The 17351-nt window shown below is 43.6% G+C and overlaps 1 protein-coding gene across 2 annotated transcripts; it reads right to left on the minus strand.

The window, feature by feature from the left end:
* Positions 1–406: 406 nt before the first annotated feature.
* On the minus strand, positions 407–13629 carry wsb1 (WD repeat and SOCS box containing 1). 2 transcript variants are annotated; one of them, XM_027021479.3, is made up of 9 exons: positions 13226–13629; positions 12083–12251; positions 10083–10354; positions 8319–8450; positions 7528–7628; positions 4381–4553; positions 4165–4278; positions 3386–3493; positions 407–2518 (listed from the first exon to the last, which is right to left on the minus strand). In XM_027021479.3, the coding sequence occupies exons 1-9, from the start codon at positions 13263–13265 to the stop codon at positions 2356–2358; spliced, it is 1272 nt and encodes a 423-aa protein (XP_026877280.2). In that variant the 5' UTR covers positions 13266–13629; the 3' UTR covers positions 407–2355. The 2 variants fall into 2 exon arrangements, with proteins under 2 accessions (XP_026877280.2, XP_026877279.2); XM_027021478.3 differs by having other exon boundaries at positions 10083–10357; positions 13226–13628.
* Positions 13630–17351: the final 3722 nt, after the last annotated feature.

Genomic DNA, 17351 nt, shown 5'->3' on the forward strand with positions numbered 1-17351 from the left:
AGGTTAATACTTAACGTGGCAGCATTAACAGCTCAGGTCAAATATAAACGCAACGAGACATCATGTTTTGAACCCAATATGAAAACGCATCTAGAGTGGCTCCAGAAAACCAGTGCTGAACGTCTTTTTTCTTGGGGTGAAGTGTGGTGCTTTATCGGTATGTAAAGCATTGACAACTGTAGTTTTCCAACAGCTGTAGTTTCTGCTGGAGATCATCTCTCAGACTCTCCACCATGTGTGCTGATGGAATGCAAAATTGCTGGGAGCCTACATGAAAACCACCAAAGCTGCCTGTGTACAGAACCAGAGCACGGCCCCAGTATGGAGAGGTCACCACATACACACACCACATCACTTCTATCTCTATCTCTTTGATAACGTGACTTCTACTATACCAGACACAAAGGACCTTTTGAAATATGCCTTTATTTTCAACTTATTTCAAATGCAAAAACGTACAAAACAGAAAAAGTACATTCTTCCGACTACTTCAGTTGCTACTAATGTGTTCAATATTAGGTAATACATGTTTTATTTGAAAAGAGGAATAAGGATGAAAGGGAACCTTGTACGTTGGACCAATGACCTCTACCTCATGCTAGAGCAGCTGAGTGCAAGCCATCTGACAGAGCACTCCAGAGTTGCTGTGCATTTCTTCAAGATACAGAGAAGAAAACAACTTGCTTTAAAACAGAAGGCCTATTATTTAGCATTCTTTTACAAGCAGAAAACAACCATACATAAGCAGATATTTTCAAGTTTTAGCCAGAAGTAGATGAGGAAGAGACAAGAGGGAGAAAAAAAAAAACCAAACAGAAAAACAATACTGAGTGGCAACCGTACAATAAGAGTCCAAGGGAATCTTTGGGAACAGCTTCTACGGTTACAACAAATGCAATTTATTGCCAAGATTGTTTGACTGCACATAGACAGAAAAACAGACAAACCCATGCTATAAAATGCAACCATTCACCAGGTATCGAACTCCTGCATCCATACTCATATCACCAGAGCTTCAGCAAGCACAGATTCCACCCCCCCCCCCCCCCCATCCAGAACCGTACAGCTGATGTTCCCACAGCACAGCAAAGAAGCAGCAAGCCTCTTGTTGACTTGTTACTAGGGAGGTAAATGAGACATCATCATCATCTCCTCCACCCACATCTTTTATACTGACTTTCTGTTCTTTAAATAGAAGCTGAGCAAATGAAATGGTCAGGGTGTCAAGCAAGCCCATAAAACAATAACCAAAAAAAAAACCCCTAACAAAACACTGAAAATGGACAGTTGGCAATCTTTATGGAAGCCTCGAGCCACCTGGAGGAGAAGGAACATTAGCATTTCTGCTAGTTAACAAGTTCCCACCACCATACAATCAGCTCTGGACCCAGTCACAGTCTATTTTGAACAGAGACATGTCATTCGGTTCACAGTATGAGAATTCACACACGCAAGCATCATAAGTCTTAGACTCAGCAGAGGAGAAAAACACAACCATGGAAAAGCAGATTGAGACATTTATAAACGTACACATTTACAAATTTCTGTACAGGTACAAATATACATTTTAAGGAGGAAAATCCCAGGAGTTTACTACTTTTATCCTTGGGTTTGTAGAGATGAGGAGGCTGTTGTTACTGAGGCAGCGTTTGGGTGTGGATGTCAAGCATACAGCACTGGGGATTTTATCAGCTAAAGAGGCACGAAAGGGGAGGCACTACCCGCATCCACTGAATGTTCACTCACACACACAAAATTTCCTTCACGCTCACCCAATGAAACCATTGCACTTGGGAAGAGCACCCTCTAACCACTCCTCCCATTACAGCCAGCTCTCTCTGGAGCACTGAAGAAAAGCGCAACTTCAGCCCAGCTAGAATTTATTCACACCACCAGCCACAAAGATGAGACTCTTTCTATTCTGAAGACGTTGCATCGCACGATTGTATACACGAGGCTATGTTTGGAAAAGGAGGGAAAGAAAAAAAGAAAAAAAAAACCTCATAAGGCTATATAAAGGCCACCACTTGTTATGGGTGAGTGCAGAGATCGCTTTAAAATTAAGGGGGGAAAAAAAAAAAAAGGGGGGGGGGGGGACCAAACAAAAAACTAAAAATAAAGAGACAAGAGGCAAATCTGCAAGCAGTACAAGTGCAATGCATCACTTAAATACAAAACAGTAACCTCGTGAGGTACAGCATGAGGTCTGAGAACAGAAATACAATCAAGGGGTTTTTCCTCAGTCTTTTTGGGTTTTTTGTTTTTTTTTCCCCTTCCTCTTTTTTTTTTTTTATGTTTTCTTAGAAAGGACTTCTCACTGGTCGAAGTGTGTGCAGCGGCGTGTGTGACCGTAGGCTAGAGGCTCCTGTAGGCCAGGTAGTCCTGCATGCAGCATGGGATGGGGAGCGTGTAGACTTGCTGTGTGGTTAGTACCCGCCGCAGGCCCATGCGACACAGGTGCTGCAGGCTGGCGACGGAGCGTGGGCATGCCCAGAAATGCACACTGCCGTCACGTGAACTGAGAGAAGGGGAGACAGCATTCATTACAAGCCGGAAGTCTTACATATTAACATCTGGAGTCTTGCATATGTCCAGCTGGATTCCTGGATATTAAGCCCAGACCACGCTGGAGTATGCTGCGCAGCCAAGGGCGAATTACAACCGGGAATTCTTCTTAGATTAATCTGAGACGTAGAAACTGGCCCTTTGGTGTTGTGGATTGTAATACAGATTTCACCATTGACAGTGACTGAAACGAACCCTTCCATCATCAGCTCTGCCCCAGTGAACAGATGCTGCTTTTGAAGACTAAAAAAAATAAAAAAAATACACCATTACAAAGTCAATTCCACTGAGCAGGAGTTCTTCATGTGTGAATTCGTACTGAACTTTGAACAGCAGAGCAGTAATGCAAATCGCGTTAGGGAGCATCCTCACTCTGCTGCTTCTGGGAAAAAAAAAAAAAAAAAGCCTGCAGCACACCCCAGGCAGCCTGCACAAACACGCTGCCAGGACAGGGGTCTAGTGTGCTGCGCACAACCTGCACGGCCTGCTTAGACACGACAGTTATTGTTCCTCCACCATGCAGGTCTTGCTGCAACCCAAGCATTTAACTAGATTTATCCAAGACTCACCGTATAATGAGGCTAAATCAGTTTTATTTTGTACATGCATACTAGTTTGTTTAATTAATAACTACATGTAAACTGCCAGTAAGAGGTATCTATTACTAGCATATCAAAAGATATATGAAGTCTATTTGTTCTACAAATGTACACAGAGATAAAGACATGTCTAATCTGATAACGTTAAGGCAAACACTTCATTAAAAAAAACAAAACAAAAAAAACCACAAAACCAAACCACACACAAACAACTCACTCACCCAGCAGCTAAAATGCTCCCATCTGTGGAGAAGGCACAGCAGAGGCCATTAGTGAGGGCACCGATGGCCTGGGGACTCTTCTCGTCTATCCTCCAGAATCGCACCAACCTGGCCAGAGGGCCCAACAGACCATGAGGAGAACAGGAGAAAAGTTTCTTCAACTACTACAGCAACTTGGTCATGACTATCTGTTGCTCGGGGCTCGTCAGAAAGCTGAAGGGAAGGCAGTGAGTCGGGAACGCCACACTGCCCTGGCTGTAGGGATAGTTCCAATCTGAACAACAGGAATGTCTAAGGCAAACCACATGTAGAGGGTGTTCCATTTCCTCATTATTGGTCCTGCTGTGTATAGAAGATTTCTACACATCATTTCCATGCTGTTTATTTAAGCTTCACGTCAGTGTCGCCACTCCAAGCTGTTTGCTGTGCATCTCTCTACGTGTTCTGGCGGACATTTTAGATAGAAAACACTCCGATTCCCTCAGCCAAAGCAGAGCCACACCCTCTCCTTCGACACACCCCCACTCCACCCCTCAACAGCCAGCCAATCAGAAGGGGAGGTGGAGCAGGACTGGTCAGAATCTGGACTCCTCTTACTGATTAATGACGGTCATGTGAGAAGCGCGTGATCTCTCCCAGGCAGCCAGGCCTGACTAGAAAAGACAACCCAGCACAACCCTTTCCTCCCTGTGTGCTCACCTAATGCTTAACACCACCACCATCGATGCAGCCCTTGTGAGACTGACGTTTTGACCGTCAGCAAGGGCATGTCCTCTTACCTGTCATCAGTGATGCTGGCAATATGTCGGCCATCATGACAAAACGCCACGGAGCGGACCCAGCGGTCATTCGCCCCTCCTGCAAATATGGGAGAGGGAGGAGGGAAGAGATGCCTGTGTAGGGAAGATAGGGAGGCATCATAAGCAACCGAAGGAGGGAGGAGCTGGGGAATTAAAAGGGAAAGACTAAAGTTGATGCCAGGGCAAAAATTGTACCCCATCTCCAGCAGGATAGTGCCAGTGTGCGGGTCCCATACTATGACCCGGGTGTCGTAGGAGGCCGTGGCCAGCAGGGCTCCGTCTGGCGAGAACTCGCACGACACCACATCGTTGTGGTGGCCTTCCAGCTTGCGAATGAGTGTGTACTTGTCCATATTCCACAGTAAGACCTGTAAAGAGGTAAGGGACGCTAGTTATAGACCAGCGCCTGAGGCCCTGCCAGTAACAATATTTGCACAATACAGCCAAAACCAGGTTATGGGCAATAGTAGATGCAATTAACATCAAATTACATTGGGATCACTATGCTCAGTGTCATTTTTTTTTAATCATTAGGCAATACAGCCATCAAGGAAAGAACTTAGCACATGCCATTCAAACAAGTAAGGCACCTTTAAAAAGTCACTGGACAATAAATCACTCTTTACACTTCTAACGGCTAGAAATGTATGTAATGAACAAACTATTTCTAGAATTTCAGGGTTTCTAGGTCTTTAGAATTAAATTAAATACAAATAATACAAAAATATTCCAAAAGTAGGTTTATAAATTTCAATTAAAATGCCTTAAACAAAAATGTAAGGATCACTACAGCATGTGGTGAAAAATTAAAACTTTAAAAAGAAAAAAAAGGGTGTATATATATATACAAACAAATATTAACTTAAGGTAACATATTGTTACTCCACTGGTATCCCCTTTCAGAGTTTTAGTTCACTTGAGATTACAATAGGCTCGCACCACGCCGGCGGAGGCCTACATGGAGAGACAGATACTGCAAGAGAAGAGAACATTTGATTGCCAAAAGGTTGACGCCTTTGGCAAACACAAAGATACACAGCAACATAACAACTGCACACTCTTTATAGTCAAAACCTGCCATGTGCTTTTATACAGCTCATTTTGCTCCAGTGCAATGCACCATTGGGCAGAAACGTATGATGAAAATTTAGTGCATCTTCCAGACTAATGACTTAAATTTTTGTAAAGGAAAAGAACCCTTTATCATTCTCAGCTTCATAATGGAAATTTTATGTTCTCTTTTTGTTCCAGGTTGAATTCTACAGGGTACTGCACTTGAGCAAAACGATACAGTTGCATTACAAGGACTAGTTTTCCCATCTACGGCTGAGCACTGAGTTAGTGTGGGTGGTAAGGCTACGGCGACAGTGCATAAAGAGACATATGGATTTCCGCTCCCTCTTACGCAGCAACTTGAGATGAAAGGGCTTCAGTGTCCGAGATCCTGGCCTGCGTTTGGACAGGACCTGCCAGTCTGAGGCTGGAACAGCCCACGGGCGGCACTTTCACAGTGGGGCCTGTTGGCAGCAAAGGTGTCACTGGCACTAGGCACAGTAAGAAGGCTCTAGCACTTCTGCATCTGCTGTTCACACGGCACGACGAAGCTGAGGATGACGGCTCTGAGTCAACAGAGGAAAATGCCTTTGTGAAAAGTGACTCTGGGCCGCTCGTGCGTCAGCCTTTGTCTTATTCAAAACAAAATTGTCCACCTCTTTACAGGAAGGAGAGAAAGCAGCAGCCAGTCCCGTGCTGAGCTAGGACTGCCCCTTGGCCATTTCTGAGGCAACTTGGAAGGCATCTTGCATCATGTTTCACCGGAGCCAATACTGTTCCCTTTGGTGTCTTCGCCAGGCCAAACAAAGGCAGACTATATCCAACCGCAGACAGTCTACCCAGGCACAAAGAGCCCTTTCATACCCCGCAGATACCAACAATGCCCTGCACCTGCTGCTAACTCTGATGAGCTTCCTCAGAGAGAGGAGAGAGAGAGGAGAGAGAGAGGAGAGAGAGAGAGGAGAGAGAGAGGAGAGAGAGAGGAGAGAGAGAGGAGAGAGAGAGGAGAGAGAGAGGAGAGAGAGAGGAGAGAGAGAGGAGACTCCAACTACAAACCACCACGGCCCACGAATCCATGGATGCCGTGAGCTTGGCCACTACAGAGTTGCTTAGTGAAGGTCTGAGCGCTACTTCCTGACTCCTACACATACAGCAAGACATATGAGAACCTGCTCAAACTGACAGGGAGAAATTAAGAAGGCAGGACAGATGTGTAGGAGGAGGGAATGCTCATGAAATTACAAATGGAAGAATAAACGTGTGGGATGAAGTGGGAGGGTTCTTTTCCATACAAGCCTCCTGCACTTAGATACATCGAAGAACACACTTTAGGAGTATATGGACTGCGACAGCAGAGGTAGACAGACATGGAGCGGCACCTACGTACAGGAAGCCCCCCCGCACGAAGGAGCACGGAGGCCCCCCGCGGTGGGCGGAGGGGGCGGGGCATGGGCACGGGCACATGAGCGTCCAGCAGGGGGCGCGATGGCAGCCGTGCCCCCGCGTACTCCGCGCCGGCGGCTCTATGCCAGCACGGCCCTTCCGCTCAACATCACTCACAGGCAGAGTTCTGCCTCCACCTGGGACAGGGAAAGCAAGACACTTATGGACACACACACAACCGAACAGTACAATGATGGCAGTCCCACTGCTTGTGGGAGGGAGATAGCTGCCACTCAAAGGCCAGAAACTTGGTGTGGCCAGTAACACCCCCACCCCAGCCCCATCTAGTCATGTGATTTTTAATGGCTCCTCTTTAAGGCTAAGAAATCCCATAAGGGCTCAGCAGGGTAGTCCTGCTAATACACTTGTGTCAAAAGTTGTTAGACTGTGTAAGCCAGCGTGCCAGTTAGATAAGGGTAAACGAATGGCACCTTTTATTCATTTATTTCATTGCATATACTCATTTTAGAACTAGCATGTGACTAGCACACAACGTAGCTTTCTAGAAATGAAGAGAATAATCTCTGCAGGCCAGCCCATGGATCATGATTTTTTTGATGCTTGTGAAGCAGCAGGGAAGGCATGTCTGCATTTTCTATACTCCACATGCACAGTCACAACTATTAGAACAAACAAAAACAAATTTAAAAAGGCAACTGCAACAACAAACTCCACCAAGACTAAAACTAAAGGCAGGGCTGCAAGAGCGGGTCATGACACCGAGCATTTTGTGTGGATAAAGATTCACTTAGCGGTTCCATTTGATTGGTCATTGATGAGCTAGTTGCAGGACACACAAGCAAAAGGTGCAGTCAGAGTGGAGGGTCGGGGGGAGCGAGGACGTACCGCTTTACCAGCGCCCACCGAGCACAGCACGGACGAGTCGGGCGAGAACGTGCTGCAGTACACCCAGTTCTGATGTCCACGCAACACTTTCATCATGTTACCTAAGAGAGGCAAACATTGAATGCATCAGCAGCTTGGCATCAGGAAGCTGGCATGTGAATCATGTAGAGAAAAAAAGAAAGTGCAAAACGAGACACACATGTTTGAGAAACCCAAGCTATTGGCCATCAGTCCTTGTAATAACAATAATAAAAAAAATTCCGACTTCTAAAATGGCATTTTCGCACACTGCAGATGCAGAGAAGATATTGGTTTACCTCAAACCTCAATGAGGATTTGGAGACACGGTTTAAACCACTTAACCAGGAAACATTCATAAGGGAAAAAGTGGGGCTTGGGTCAACTGTTATGAACTGGAGTTATTTAGTGAGCTCTTCCCTGGTAACACCACCCTTCCAAACAGTAGCACCACAGGCACTGCTGAACTACAGCAGTTCTGTATGTGACCTGGTTCTTATGCATTGCGGTGAGGGTAAAGACAGAGAGAAGGGTGCAAGAGACATTCCACTGCATGTTATAACAGACCACTGTACAGAGAGGGCTTCCACTACTCCGCAGTAGTCACCCTAATCAGTCTGCAACTCAGAAACAGCAGATCCTGTCCATAAATTTAGTCAGCAGCCTCTGTGAACACCAAATTCGGAAGGAACTTTCCAAGGTCTCCCAGGAATGCAATGTAACAAAAATAATTTTGGAATAAGCTGTCGTCGCGTACCCCCTCCCCCTCTCACCATCGTCCTTGAGGTCCCACACACGCAGTGTCTTGTCTCTGGAGGCAGACACCAGCACCAGGCTGCCGTCTGGTGCAAACGTCAGGTCTCGAACTATGTCCGTGTGGTCCATCAGGTTTAGCAGGAGCTTACCTACACAAGGGGGTGAACTGACTATTAGAAGGGAAGGGGATACACAGAACACACATTCACAAAAAGACAAAAAGGTAACCACTGCCAGGTTGCTCGTTCCAGTACTGTTTACTGAACAAAGTCCATGTCAATCAATTCCAGCTACGTCAAAGAAAGCATTAAAATCAACATTTTCAGAACACAGTTGGAAGAACGCCTGTATTTGATTTTCTGAGCCAGAAAAAGACCCCCCCCCCAAAAGGATACTTTTCCCCCCCACCCCTTAAGGATCACAATTGGTTTTTAAAATGCCTCAAGTAATAAGAAGCATCACAGTATTACAGAGAGGCCCACCTCAGTGATCCGCTGCGAGCAGTCATTACCTAGAGCCCAGGTCTGTTAACAGGGCTCAGACCTCTCAACATATGGAACTGAATAACCTTAAGGGATATGGAAACAAAGGCTACAATCGGCCTAGCTAATTCCTGTCAAAGCCCTCCAATTTGATGTCGACTTAAGTAACCAAAGGCTAGATATTAATTTACTCCCACTAAGTTTGTGGCAAATGCCACCGTCAGCTATGAGGAACTACGTGCTCTCAGATTTCAGAGATGGAGAGGAGTGTGTGTGTGTGTGTGTGTATATATATATATATATATATATATATATATATATATAAAAATTTAAATAAAATATAATATATGTGAGGGCCCCTGAGCTATATGCAGAGGATCTTGAAGGAACTGCGACTCCGTTAAAAATGATAGGGTGCTGGGCAGTATTAGTTACAGCAGACACAACTCAGACAGTGCCAGCCATTAGCAGAGCAGGACAGGACCTGCCCTTTAAACGCCTTCAAACTACTCCTTCTGTAAACATACAAAACTGGTCATGCAGTGAACTGGTTTATTGCGTTTCCCGCCCCCTTTGACAAGCTTGGAGCAATTAATGAAAGGAATCCATCAAAACACACGCCCAGGATGCCCGGAGGCATTTATGAGCTACCAACGAGTAAAAGGTTCAAGGGCTTCTGACTGGGAAAGGCAGACCAAAAGCATGCCAGCTCCTTGAGGACAGCTCCCTTTCAGAAAGGCACTTAGTGTATCAGTTTCTGCCACCTTCAGCACAATCTGGTCATGCTGAAGGTTGGTGCTTCGATTCGCCAGAACGCTGTGTGCAACAGAGTGCAAAAGCGGGCTAAAGGGCAATACAGCTTACAGCAAAAGGCAATACGGACACGACATGTTAAAAGCGCTGTCAGGACATTACATAAGCCGAGCCCTAACTTTCCATGAAAAACAGGAACAACACATGCAAGAGTAAGGGTGGATAAAGTGGGCGGGATCATAAACTGTTAAAACACAAAGAGGGCTGTACTTTATTTATATATATATATATATATATAAAAAAGCACAAACACTTGCACTGAAAGGAAGCACACTTGAAATTATACTTAAAAAGCTCTTCTGTTATATCTGAGTTCAAACCAGCTGATGGTGGATAAGCTCATGTCTGCTGAAGTCTGGAATGTGAAATGACTGACAACAGTCTCACCACACCTACTAAATTAGGTGATGCCGATCTCCATCAGAAAAATACCAATGTTTTTGCACCAGAACAGAGCTAGGGGTTAGTCCGGGGAGAGGCCCTCACCCGTGTATGCATCCCAGATCTTGATGCGGCCGTTGTTGAGGCCGGTGGCGAGCAGTAGCTGGTCTTGCCCGAACTTGAAGCGGTGCCACTCAATGTTCACGCAGCGGCTTTGCTTCTCAGGCACAGACGAGCCAAACGCCAGCCCCCATACCACGTCACCACAGTCGATGGTGTGCTCCCGAGGCTCGCCGGGCACCAGGGAGCCTTCGCTGCCCTGCCGAGACAGACTCCTGGGTCTGGCGCTGTTCAGGCGCTCATCCTTCCTCACAGAGCTGCTGGAGGAGGAGGCAAACAGGGTGGAGAGTCAGAGAAAGGGGAACTGATTTTAGTGGCTGGTAAAACAAGCATTTCTGGAATAAAAAAAATAGGTCACAGGCGTTGTGTGTAATATGTAATAGATAACATATATTTTATATAATTTTTTAATGTCCATCATCTTATTAAGACTTGGTATTTGTTGAATTTGTATAATAACAACAAATATGTACACTAGCCCACATTTGTTGTGTCTGAATTGACATCCAAGTTTTTACATGTTTAATTGTCCAGTGAACACAAATTGTGTGCTCAGTGCACATTACTTTGCTATGTATGTGCTGTTTTCCTTGTACAGAGCTGCCATTTTTGCTCTTTTGATGGAGCAGTAGGCAAAGCAGTCCACTAGATCTACAGCAGCGTGCCTCACTAACAGATGTGTGCCGCTGCTGTTAAATAACCTTATTCAGTGGTTTTGCACAGAAAATGTATACAATCTTTTCCAAATGTGTTAACGATGCATCTGTGATGACAAGGAGCTCCTGTTCAAGATTACTGAAACGTCACAAGGAGCTAGTCAGAGAGAAGGGTGTGGCTGCACTAACCCAGCTGCTGATGTGTTCCTAGCAGCAAGCTAGAAGCTTCCTGAAATCTTCTGCCATTGAAATGAGTCACTTGCAACATTATTTTCAAAAGTGTAGCCAGTAAGTAACCTTTTCAATGTGGGGTCAAGCGGAACACGAATATAGCTGGGACATTGCTATAAGGTCTAGAAAGCATCCTGTTCCAAAGAAGAGAAACATTATGATCTTTATACCATAGGGACAAACACCATGTTGATGTCACTGGAGGTCTGTCTTGTTCCATATAAAACTGGTCCTGATAACCGAAGTAAATGATATTCAGCAGATATAAAAACCATACAAATAGATAAATTCCTACCAACATGACCTTGTGTGTACTAAATTGAGATCATACACATTGTATTAACACAAGCTTTTTTAACACAACCTTTTACAGCTTCTATTGCATGCTTTTATTGAATTCAGCCACCAGAGTTCTGCTTTATGCTGACATTAGACTACTTGATATGCATAATTGTTTGTTAAAGATTTACCACAGTTCATCTCACTTGATAGCTTTGACCCTGTTGTTAAACTGCAAACTAACACGCCCACATTGGCCAAAACAGCCTGAAGATGATGAATGGCTAGTGAACTGCTTTCTGTAGCTAACGTGCAGCAAGTGTGACTACTAAAAAAACAACAACTTCTGGGAATCAATACGCAATTTCTCTAAAGTTTAATTATAAATTCTCTCCATACTTCCAATCCACTGCAATTATAACAGAGTTTATGTTGAAACCTGCCAACTGAAACATGACCTAGTGCTCTTTAACCTCCAGGATCAAGCCACAAGACAGTGATCAAACTATTGAAGAGTTCACATTCACAAAAGGACATTGTGTATACTGTCAGGCTGACAAATGTGAATTTTCACTTTGAATCCACACAGTAAAGGGATATGCGGAGTGGTGACCTGGTCAAGGACAACTGAAAATGGGCACCACTTTCCAACGGTGTCCACAGAAGGCAGGACAATGACCTACTCACACTTATGCCACACTCCTTCTTTCTCACAGTTAAAAATGTCTGGCTAGGGTTTAATGCTGAAACCTTCAAATAAGACATGTGATCACAGTTTGAAAGAAAACAAAAAGAAATTGGATTGTTTCAAGTACTCACAAGTTTGTCATGCATTTTGACCATGGCACAAGTCTCACAATGCGATGCCCTTGAGACCAAGCAAAATAGGAACCATCAGGTGCAAAAGCCACAGTCCACGTCTCCCTTCCAGACTTCTGGTCAAAGGGAGCCACAGGCGCCAAGAGTTCTCCAATGACCTTAGCTTTAGCTGGGAGGAGGAGACAGAGATCAGCAGTCAATAAAATGCGTAATACAGGTGCTTATCAAAGACGATCAGTTAGCCCCTTGCAAATCAGACTTATATAAACTTGATCCTAGATTAGCATTTCTATATATTGACACATGATAAAATAACAACCCTGTTTTCTTCTCTCTTTGGCACAACTTTCCAAACATATTTACCCGTGTATTTTTTTTTTTGTGAAAACAAGTAAAGGGTGTATTTACACAAAACAAAAAACAAGAAAAGAAGGATAAACTGACAATTACAGGGACCATTTTTTAAACAACTTGGCTACAATTGAAATAAAGATAAATGTTTTAAATCACTCCGCAGGCCTTATTTTCCCTTCCCACCCAAAACAACCATCAGACCTTGCCACATTATAAGTTTCACAACATTTAAACTTTTCCAAGGTTTTGAAACTTTTAACATCCCCTTCCCCCAGGTTTAAACCTTCTTGACGTAGTTATACTTAATATAAAGTTAAGTCTGGAGCTTACGTTAAATTTGGCAAAATATCCATAAACTGAAAGAGAAATGAAAAACAACCCAACAGATAACAGTTAATCATTACCCTGGTTGACAGTGTTTGGTAAAGAGTTGTGACTCATCCGGCTGCAGTCCCACCCATGGGCTAGATACAATCGGAAATAATGCTTACGGGGGATGGAAACGGGGGCAAGTGGTCGAAGTTTAATCGTGGACACCCGCTTGAGTACTCTAAGGATTTAAATTGTTAGCCAGTGTAGGGTATGTTAATATTCGTAAGGGATTCTGAGGACTTAAGTAAAAAAACCAAACAAAATGACAACAACAAAAACGTCCAAGAACATCACTATATGAAATGACAAAGGGAGGAGAGGGACTAGTACAGCTTGCTAGCAAGCCAGTCAGCAAATCCCTTCCCCCATAAAAGGCAAAGTAGTAAGTTAAAACATACAAATAAACAAAACACTCACCTATTTCATTTTCGTTGACAAAATCTGGGAAGCTTGCCATCTAAATAGAAACGAGACCCTTTAAACTACGCCTCAAGTTAACGAAATAAAACACTTGCACGAATATCCTGGCACTGCTGAAAATCTCGTTCTTCCGCGCGACGTCTGGAATGCGCGAGAACGCACGTAGGCGCGAGCTGGCTAGTGTAGCTAGCTAACTATTCCAGAAAACGTCTAGTGAACGACTAACGCTTACGCAAAATCAACAGCTATCTTCGCTATGATAAATAATACAGCGACTAAGTTTTTTTCCCGAACAGTTAAAACGGAATGACGCGAAATAACACAAACTAAACGACAAAAATTAGCAAAAATGTAGCTATGTTTCCTACACCCTAACATCCACACCAGTATTGTAATGGCTGCTTGGTGGCGGAGAATTCATACTCAAGCAGGGCGTGGTTTGCTCCTTCTACGTCATCACGGTTGCCTAGGCGATAGAGTTGCGCCGCCCTCTGATTCGTGCGTTATTGAGCCTGATTTAGTAGGCAGTTCGGGAATTGAAGGAACGCACGCATTATGCATCCATTGAAAAAAAAAAAAAAGATAATAAGTGAGTGGATTATTTTTCAGCGAATAAAAGGAAATCGCAAAATTTTGAAGGTGTTCAATATTTGAAGTTAAAAAAGAGGGGTGTGTGGTCAAATCTGACTTGTTGTCAGCATGTTATCAACGCTGAGTGAGGCATTCATCTGGCCTAAAAGCAGCACCATCTCCACTGCGATTCTGTTTAAATCATACTATGGGTTTGGTCTTTTAATGTTGCACAACCCGCAGTGTAAACTGCGTTAACATCGCTGTTGTACAGTGCGCAGTTTGTAAGTTACAAAGTAGTTCGTGAGTTTCTCTCTCTCTCTCTCTCTCTCTCTCTCTCTCTCTCTCTCTCTCTCTCTCTCTCTCTCTCTCTCTCTCTCTCTCTGTGTGTGTGTGTGTTTCCAGTTTCCAGAGAAACAGGACGTTTCGGACAGAGGCCTTTCAACAGCTGTGCAAGCGAAGAACTTCTGAATTTGTAGGAGTAACCAGTTTATATTAGAAAAAGTAGACGTTTAAGTCATAATATTAATTCCATGGATGTTTCTCAAAAGATGTTTCCAACGAATCCAGCAAAGTATATTCCAAATCTGGGTGGAACATGGAGAAGGAAAAAATGAACAGTTGGAGCTCTTCAAATGTGCATATAGCAATACCAAAAAGTAACACTAAGGGTACAGGACAAGTATGTTGTCAAAAATATTTCTCAGTGAAACCAACAAAAAAACTTGAAAGTCCCATTTTAATACTCATACTAACTCCTCTTATTTGTGAATAGTACTAGTAGTGAAAGGTGAAGCAGTTCACAGTTAACACAGGTTCTGAAGAGAGTCTTAAGAGAATATCTGTGGGAGGATTCTTCTCAGGTCTTTCATCAAATGCTTAAAGGTCCATCTTCATTAGGAATGACCTTGTATAAACCTTTAATGTCCACTGAAAAAGCAGGGGGTAGGCAAATAGCATTTATTCTTTCAGGCATTCAAGGATTTGTAGAAAGTTTGGAGTCTTAAACATGTAGGTAAGGATTCAACACACGGTTGAAAATGTCATCCAGAAACTGGGATATTATTTCAGTTGGGCAGGAACAAGCCGATACAATAGGATGTTCATGATTATTTTCCTTGTTTAAGATGAGTCAGTAAGGGTACTAACATGGGACTATCCTATCCTAACCTCACAGAACATAGCTCATCCCCACAGATAACCTTTTTGGCTGTTTTAGTGAAGTTTGGAAATTCTTGTTTATATCTGTTCCATCTACTATCTATAGACCTGTACACTCTCATTCCTATTTGCAATACAATTCTTCACATTCCAAGGCCTGCAAAGACTCCATCCCTTGCTCACAGCTGTTAATACTTAAGTGCATTTGCAGTGAGAATGAAGTGTGTATGCAGTATGGGAGTGTGTGAATATTTTCAGTATTGTGGGTTCCATAAGGAAGTCATAGATGATGCCTTTGCTCATGTTCTACGTGTTCAGAGAGTGGATGCACTGACCTATACACAATCTAATGTTAACACAACAAGAATTCCTTTGCTGCTGACTTATCATCCTTCAAATAAAACAGTGGCTAATATTATATTCAAACACTTCAGAATCCTCCAGGACGATGCAGAGACCACATGCCTGTTTAAGGATCCTCCACTAATCTTCTACAGAAGAGACAAAAATATCAAAGACATGCTTGTCATTAAAGAGATAAATAATCATTCAGATAACCATGGTACTGTAGCCTGCAACCACTGAACATATGCTACATGTACATTTATTATACAGCCAGTAAAATATGTAGCATGAAAGGACTGATTGTTATCACCCTTTCCCCCTCATGCATCACTACTAGAGTTGTCTACTGTACTACTTGCAAGATATGTAATCAGCTTTACACTGGAGAAACCAAAAGGAGACTTGCTGATTGTTTTTGTTGAACACCTTCAGACCATAGAAATGAATGATTTTACGTTTCCAGTGGCAAGGTGTGACGAGACGTGACGAGGAAGTGGGATGCCAAGGCAAGTCTCCGTGAAAAAATTTATTTATTAACAACAAAAACAAAACACGAACAAAAACACAATACACTAAACCAAACTGATGTAACAGTAAGACTGGAAACTCCTGAATTGAGCACAATGTGTGGAACGCACAGGGTTAAACACTGATGAAAAACAACAGTAAAACAGGGATTTAAATACACATAAAAACAATGAACATAACTAAGGACAGGTGTGACACATGATCAACTAACAAGGTATGGCTGTGGTGATTTTGACACACACACAAACACAGGGAGGAGTCTAGGATGAGGGGGCCATGCCATGACAGAACTCCCCCCCAGGTCCTCCCCCCAGACCAACACCAAATGGCAAGGTCAGAGGACTGAGCGACCTGACATGGGCTAGTGCGGACAGGACTGAGGGGAGGACAACAGGGACCATGACAATAACACGGACCGGGACAGGCACAATGGGACTGGCACAGTAAGTGTGACAGGAAAGGAGACAGTGACAGAAATAAGAATATGAGAAGGGTAGGTGGAGGATCAGTGACTGGTCGGAAGGGGATGCTGGCTGGCCTTCCTGGCACTGGCTAGGATGAGGTCCTATGGGTCACTTCGGAGGACGGGCTCCACTACAAAGGCAGGAGCTGGAGGAGTTCTCTTCCTCTTCTTTCCCTTTTCTTTTGCTTTTTGGAAGGGAGGGGAGAGTCGAGTCCATCCCTCTTTGGCTATTGAGGGAGGTGCTAGCGGAAGGTTTTGGGTCACTATGAGGAACGTTTGACCGGGTTTCACCTGCCTCCTCCTCCTGTATGAGCCTATCCAAGTTTGTACTGATGCCGGTCAGCCTTGCATCCCCCAAAACTGGTAGTGTCCTTCCCGAGGTATGCGTCCAGCATATCGGCAAACGCATGAGCCACACATCTCTTGTCCTCGCGCACATGCTCGGTTTCCTCAGGCAGCAGTGCCCGCTAGCAGACCTTGCAATGAAAAGAAGACACGTGGCATCCCTCGGCAGTAGGTGTTTCTGTGACGGGACATGATAAAGAAGTGGAATGCCAAAGCAAGCCGCCGTGAAAAACTTCTCAGTGAAAAAACAAGGCATTTTAATGCTACTATTAATATGCTTGCATTGCCAGTTGTCGCTACAGCAGCAGTGAAGTAAGGAAACTGACAGAAAAATAAACGTATCTACACTATTGAAATTTTAGAACCTCATGGAATGAATGTTATTTTTTAAACAGATAAGCTACTTTTTCTCATAGAAACTGGATCCTCCTTCTAGCAATTAAGAAGCTGTCTGAAGTGTCCTGTTTCTCTGGACAATTTGTGTATTTCACTACAGCTGACTCTCTCTATCTTTTACTACAATTCACTGCAGTTACTCACCTAAAATGTTGTTTTTCATTTATGTCATTTTTGATGATGAGCATAGATTAGGCTTTCATTAAACAATTTTCATGCTTATAAAAATGTTACTAGAAAACACACCCATTATATCACCAGATAGCACATACGTATATTGTGTCTTTTGCTGTGTGCATTTTGTAATATTTTTTA

The sequence above is a fragment of the Electrophorus electricus genome, chromosome 17 (genome assembly GCF_041902795.1).
Source record: "Electrophorus electricus isolate QZ-2024a chromosome 17, ASM4190279v1, whole genome shotgun sequence".
NCBI lineage: Eukaryota > Metazoa > Chordata > Actinopteri > Gymnotiformes > Gymnotidae > Electrophorus > Electrophorus electricus.

Coding starts and splice junctions, on each gene's coding strand:
- wsb1 (XM_027021478.3), bottom strand. CDS start 13,265: ATGGCAAGCTTCCCAGATTTTGTCAACGAAAATGAAATAG. Junction 12,252..13,225: donor TGTCAACGAAAATGAAATAG/GTGAGTGTTTTG, acceptor TCCTCCTCCCAG/CTAAAGCTAAGGTCATTGGA. Junction 3,494..4,164: donor GCCAGCATCACTGATGACAG/GTAAGAGGACAT, acceptor CCCTCTGGCCAG/GTTGGTGCGATTCTGGAGGA.